Source organism: Drosophila biarmipes, chromosome 2L (assembly GCF_025231255.1).
Source record: "Drosophila biarmipes strain raj3 chromosome 2L, RU_DBia_V1.1, whole genome shotgun sequence".
Taxonomy (NCBI): domain Eukaryota; kingdom Metazoa; phylum Arthropoda; class Insecta; order Diptera; family Drosophilidae; genus Drosophila; species Drosophila biarmipes.
The window spans coordinates 10,140,350-10,146,349 of record NC_066612.1 but is presented as its reverse complement, the minus strand read 5'-3'; the positions used below and the strand labels follow the sequence as shown (position 1 = coordinate 10,146,349).

Sequence of the window (6,000 nt, the reverse complement as noted above, 5' to 3'; positions counted from 1 at the left end):
TACAAATCGTTGATAATCAGATGCATGTGTCAGCGCCAACAGATATATGGCCATGCGCTTAAGTAAATATATCAATTTCGTTGATAATCCGAACGTGAAAGCTTCCTGCTGAGCTCCCCGCCCCCAATATAAATATATCTTGGGATTTTCCTCTATCTCTGCCCACACGGAGTGGACCTCCGCTCATTAGCTGCTGCATTCGGAGATGCTGAACAAGCCACTTAATTTAAATTTAAATGTTTACTTCTCGCTATGCGTGTGTGTTGTGTGGGGCCAAGTATTTTGTCTGCGTTGCTTTTAGTGTTTATACCCCTCCTCAACCCATGTATCACTCCTTTCTTACACTGCAACAATATTAGGGAAGATAATTGTTAAATGGATTTTAACTATGGAGTTGGTAAACATCGACAGAGGGCTCCATCGAAAATTTGACTATCGATATAATCTAAACAAATGAAGGAAATTCATGATATTTTAGTAATAGACATATAATGCCTCAGTTTTTATGCTTTTAGAAAAAACACTCCACATTCAAGTTTATTTAAAAAAGAATTGGAGTGCTTAAACCATCGATGTTTAGTAAATTATAAAGCCATCGATAGTATCGATAGTGGTATCGATGGTTTTGGCCCACTTACCAAGTTGTAATATTACAAATTATTTCAATCTTAATATTTGAGGCTTTTTTTTTAATTCCTTCAAATATTTTGTTTGGCCTATCATATTTTTTCAGTGCATCATCCGCTCTGTGTCACGACAGACCAAGATTTATTTTCGGTATTCCATGGGCGACTAAAATGCGCTGTCAGCGCAGCAGTTGCTGCCATACGTCGCCGTCGCATGACTTGGGCTGTGGCTGTGGCCATATAGATACATTAGCTGATGGTGGTCCGGATCCGGACCAAGGGGACCCACAGAGCGATCGTTCCCGTTCCCCCTCATTGCACTTGACACCCAAAATTGATGCGCCACTGCGCCCAAGCCGGGCCACATTAATTAGGCAAAATATTGACACGCTGACGTGTGGTGTTGGCTATTGATTAACGCATCTCCTGGGTGTGGGTCGGTTTTATTGGATTATTTTTAGTTGGATTATGTGGGGATTGGCTTGGCTTAGTTCGGATCTTCACTTGTGCATTTTGTGTGTGTGGCTGTAGTTGGCTCTTGAAAAGACCTAGTGGATGGGCTTCTTCTCCGGCAGGTGGCTGGCTAGGGGAACATCGGAGGAGTTCTGGGCTGGATTTTTCTTGTTCTTTCCGCAGCCATGGAACGGATGGAGGAGGCGTATGATCAACTGCATAAAGGCTCCCCAGCGGGCATGACCTAGAATTTGGAGATAGCTTGGGATTAGGCTACATGGGACTGCCCCTTGTAAGTGGTCTCTTTTAGTTCTTACCATAGTCCCGAGCATTGCCCTTCCACTTGGCATCTTTCGGGCCGTATACCTCGCCTTCCTTGTCCACAACCTCTGAGCTGGTCACCACATTCGAGTGCAGCGATGCCGATGCCTTAGCCCTTGGTAACCTAACCACCTGAGGACTGCGTTCTGGTACCACATAGGAGACCTCAATGATTCCCGAGTTTGCCTTCAATGGAAGACGTTCCTCCGATTTCATACCGTTGGCGGTGGCGAATCGGGCACAACTCTCCGTGGTCTTCTTGAGCAGGAACCAGGACTGCTGGAGAACATTGCCCTCCTCGATGAGTTTTTCATAGCCATTTAGAATACGGCGCACATCTACGTTTATCAGCTCCTCGGGAACCTCGGGCATGTCGCCAAAATCCTGCAAGGGAAATTAAAATTTGTCTCACAGAATATCTGACAAATATAGAGATCCAATCCCACCTGCGAGGTCTTGCGCAGATCCTCGAAGCGCTGGATCAGCTGCTTGATGTTCAGATTGCCCTTGGATCCCTTGGTGGCCCCGGCACCAACACCCGTTGAAGGATTCGCCGCCTCACTTCCTTCCGGTGGATCAGCTTCCACCTCCTGGGCATCCGCTGCGTCCACGTTGGAGGAGCTCATCCGGCTGAGCATCTTGGCCGTCTGCTCCATGAAGTTCGCCTGCCGCTCGCGAAGCTCCTGCAGGCGCATCTTCAGTTCGTCGAGGTAGGCCAGCTGGCGGGGAGTGGGCTGTTTCGTGGCCATGGTCAATTTTGCGATCCAAAGTTAGAGATTCCCTCAAACATCTAAATGGGCCCCAAAATGAGGATATTTTGGGTGTTTTTTTGGGCTATGGGGTTTTGTGTTGATCTTGTCGGACCTATTGTGTCTTAATGGGGACGTCAATGGGTTGAGAGCTATGACTGTTATGAGAATGACTGCCAAGTCCTTGTTTACTTCGATGAACAGTTGTTGCTCGCTAACTTAGATTATCACATATTCGAAATATTGTGTGTCCCGTGAAGATCCCTGGGAAGATCGTGGTCAAAACGATGGTGCTATACATATATATTTATATCTTATCTTATTATGATCCCAAATTTCATAATCATCTGAGCTATATTTTCTGATTAAGAAGAGAGATTATCATAATACATCATCATGTATTCCAAATAAGATAAGATTCAGTATTGATGAGACTTTAAAAACGCGTGCTAATAATATATATTTAAACACAACATTCTCATCCCAAATTTCATAACGATCTGACATATACCTTTTTGATTTACAAGAAAGTTTTCTGATCGCTACAGGGCCCATAAAAGTATGCAATTAATTTTTTAAACAATCATAAGCTTTTAAGGAAGTCTCAATTTTAGTAGTTAAAACTTTTTTAAGCATGTTGAAAAGCCTTAGTCAGTCCTAATAGTATCTAAAATTAATTAATTTATTGATATTTACTTAAGGTACTCTTAGAGTATCCCCCGGTCGTACTACATTTTTAAGACCCGCTTTGGACATGGCCTATTACTCGCCATTTTTATGAGCCCCAAATTGAGATATCGCCTGCAATTCTGGCTGGGCTAACTAAGTTGTAACTGCCCGCTGCCGCACGAAACCGATCCCTCCCCCGACTTTCATCCGCCTTCGGTGGAACAATGGGGCAAGGACAGTGGGCGGCGCGGGTGAGGGGCCACTCCTGATACACCCATATATCTTCGGTTTTGGCCTCTTACTCGACTCGCCTCGCGATGCTGCGGGTGGCTGGGGTTAGTTTGGAATTTCACGGAGGAAAACGTGCCGCTGCCAACGGCTGACGCCTACAATGAGGAAAAGGGGGCGTGTCGGCCACTCTGTGACTCCCAGACTGCTGTTGATTTCCCCCGGAGGTGAGCTCCCCTCGGAGGTGAGCTCCGGCGAGTGTGCAATTGTTGTTTTCATATTTTAATGCCTTTTTGAGTTGGTAGGCGTGGCACGACACGATTCTTCTGGCCGATAAGCTGTTATTTTTATGGGCCCCCGCCGAATCGGATCGCCTGGCAGTGGAGTCGGTGGTGCAGAGTGGCGCAGGGTGGTGCAGGGTGGTGCGCCGTGGTGTGCGGTGTGGGCTGGCTGCCGACTTAAAGAAGTTAAAATTATTACACCGCAATTGTCTTGATCGTTGATTTATGTGCGCTTTTGTTGGCGGCTCTCTTGGCTCACGGCTTCGGTTATTTTACCTCTTTTTTTTTGGTTTTCTCGTTTTTTCTTTTCATTTTTGAAGTTGCCAGTTGGCCAACAGGCAAATTTGTGTGGCTGTTGATATTTATTGGCCGTGTTCCGGGCATTGGCATCAATTGTGTGTGCAATATGGGCACTTGATTATGCCTCTCATTAGCCACCGTATTTTTCCCTGTGCACGAAAGGGCGACAATTCCATTCCCATGGCCGTGGAGTGGGGTCCTTTTTGGAGCACTAGCTCATGGATTTGAGATAAGTAAGCTAGCAGTTGAATATATACATTGGCATTGGCTCAAAGTAGGTTTTCTCATATTTTAATTTGACTCCTAATCCAAAAAATAATGACATACCAATCCAAAATCCCTTCAAATTTTCAAGCTTGTTTCTATTAACACAGGATTAACCGATAATAACCTGGTCTTTAAAGTGATCTCCTACTGCCCCTTCTTAACCATAATGTTAACCCACCTTTTTGAAACTCTTGGGCATTTCCTAATTGAGTTCTTGACTTGACGGCTCTACTTCCTGCTCAACATTTTTCGGTGAATGTCTGGCCTGTGTCATAACAGAGCGGACCAGCTCATCGCCTCCTCCCGACCAAGCCCAGCCCAACCCAACTCGATCCAATCCGATCCCAGTCCCATTGTGCGACTCCAGCACGATTAAAGCCAACCGCATTCGCAGCCGCCTTCAATTGCCTGAAAACTTAATGATTTCATCTTTCATTGAATTCAAATTTGTTTCCCCATCGGGCCCCCACGACGGCCGATGTGCGATTTGCAGCTGTGCAGGGAGCACGATGTTCGGTGTTTCGAAGCCCGGTCTCCGGTCTCAGGTCTTCAGTATCCACTATCCAGCATTCAGTTTGGGGCTGCTGAATGTGGGCGTGCCTCCATCATACGCCCCTGGAGTTATTGTCGTTGTTCGCCGCACTGTTGATAGCCACCGCCGCGGACTTCGCCGGCCGAGCCTCGAAAAATAACGAATTTATTATTTATTTCACCTGACAGCCCCGGCAACAGACTCTATAAATTTCCCTAGCCACTCCACTCCGGCCCGGAATCATATTTATGGCCCCATCTGTATCTTTCTGACGATGCACATATGAAAACGAAATTATTGATAAGGCTGGCCGGGCACTACGTACGCTTGCATCTATATACATGTGGCATGCCCTTATTTTTCAGCTCTGATTGAAATACCGCTTTCGTCTGGCTATGCAACAGCTTCATTTGGACAACCGGCGAAAATACAAAAGAGAAAAAGAGTTGGAGAAACCGAAAGGTGGAAATCAGCTGCAGCAACAAAGTTTATTGGCAACACACAAGGAGGTAAGAATAATAAAACCTTAACCCAATATCCTGCTTATGGTCATAATTTTTATGCTGCTTCCAGCGAAGAAACCGAAAAGTGCAGATCGACCGCCTGGGCACAGCTTATTGCAGTTGCTCCAGGTCCAGGTCCAGGTCCAGCTGGAGGTCCAGGTCCAGGTCCGGGGAACTTTCCCTCCGATCCCCAACTTGCCCCGTATTTCATTATGAATTGCTCTTAACGATGTTCCATTTTTCATGAGCGCATTCATAAACCTTTTTCTTATTTTCGACTCGAAGCGGATTGTTGTTTGCATCTCGCCGTGCCCGTTGCCATTGCCGTTGGTGGAAAAGAAGGAGATTCTGCCTGGCGGTTTGGCTGCCCCCGGCCCTCCTCCGCCGCTCCGGTTAGCAAGTGAATGAATAATTGCACCGAGGTGTTGTAAGGAGAGCTCTGCTCTACAGTGGTGCACGGTGATTGCAATATCATAAAATAAAATATCAATAAATCGTTTAAAAAATGCATTAAAATAAATAATGACAGTTTTATGTTAAAAATACTAAAAACATTCAATTTATTAGGTAAGCTATGCATACTTTTTGCATACCTCATAGGTATAGTATTTTTTGAATATTTAAGGACTTTTATATGTTTTTTTATTTTTATATTACTAGCTTGAATATTACTAGAATTGGCATTTAAGAAAACTATGCCATTATATTGCAACTGTCAATGTACTTAATATTTTTATTAATATATTTTAATATTTTTTTTTTTTAAAAAGCCCACTCTTACTATATTGAAATAGTTATTTATATTTTATAAAATGTGTACCATTACCTGGATTACACCTTTCTTCAAATGTTATATTCTGTTACAGTTTTCTACCTTGTATTTTTGAATTGCATTTATTGTTTTAAATTTCCTGAAAAATAAATAAGTAATAAATTGTATTATATGAAATGTGTACCATTACCTTCATATATTGCAAAAAGCCCAAAGAACATACTTATATATCTATTCTATTCTATTATATTATATTCCATTCTATTCCAGTTCTCTACTTTGTCATTTTGAATTGTATC

General features: G+C 43.8%; 1 protein-coding gene and 1 long non-coding RNA gene across 3 annotated transcripts; both read right to left on the bottom strand.

Moving 5' to 3' along the window:
• Positions 1-1,053: 1,053 nt before the first annotated feature.
• LOC108032432 (uncharacterized) lies at positions 1,054-2,319 on the bottom strand. 2 transcript variants are annotated; one of them, XM_017106253.3, is made up of 3 exons: positions 1,847-2,317; positions 1,397-1,784; positions 1,054-1,323 (listed from the first exon to the last, which is right to left on the bottom strand). In XM_017106253.3, exons 1-3 carry the CDS (start codon positions 2,147-2,149, stop codon positions 1,175-1,177), a joined length of 840 nt encoding a protein of 279 aa, XP_016961742.1. In that variant the 5' UTR covers positions 2,150-2,317; the 3' UTR covers positions 1,054-1,174. The 2 variants fall into 2 exon arrangements, with proteins under 2 accessions (XP_016961742.1, XP_016961743.1); XM_017106254.3 differs by having other exon boundaries at positions 1,108-1,340; positions 1,847-2,319.
• Positions 2,320-2,804: 485 nt separating this feature from the next.
• On the bottom strand, positions 2,805-3,962 carry LOC127010655 (uncharacterized). The gene is made up of 2 exons (XR_007763382.1): positions 3,209-3,962; positions 2,805-3,138 (listed from the first exon to the last, which is right to left on the bottom strand). It is a non-coding gene; the product is annotated as an uncharacterized LOC127010655 (long non-coding RNA).
• Between the last annotated feature and the right edge of the window lie 2,038 nt (positions 3,963-6,000).

Excerpts from the sequence above, each read along its gene's own strand:
- LOC108032432 (XM_017106253.3), bottom strand. The coding sequence starts at position 2,149 with ATGGCCACGAAACAGCCCACTCCCCGCCAGCTGGCCTACCTCGACGAA. Across the intron at positions 1,785-1,846 it reads ATCTGCGCAAGACCTCGCAG|GATTTTGGCGACATGCCCGA; the intron begins GTGGGATTGGAT and ends TTTCCCTTGCAG. Across the intron at positions 1,324-1,396 it reads GGGCAATGCTCGGGACTATG|GTCATGCCCGCTGGGGAGCC; the intron begins GTAAGAACTAAA and ends TCCAAATTCTAG.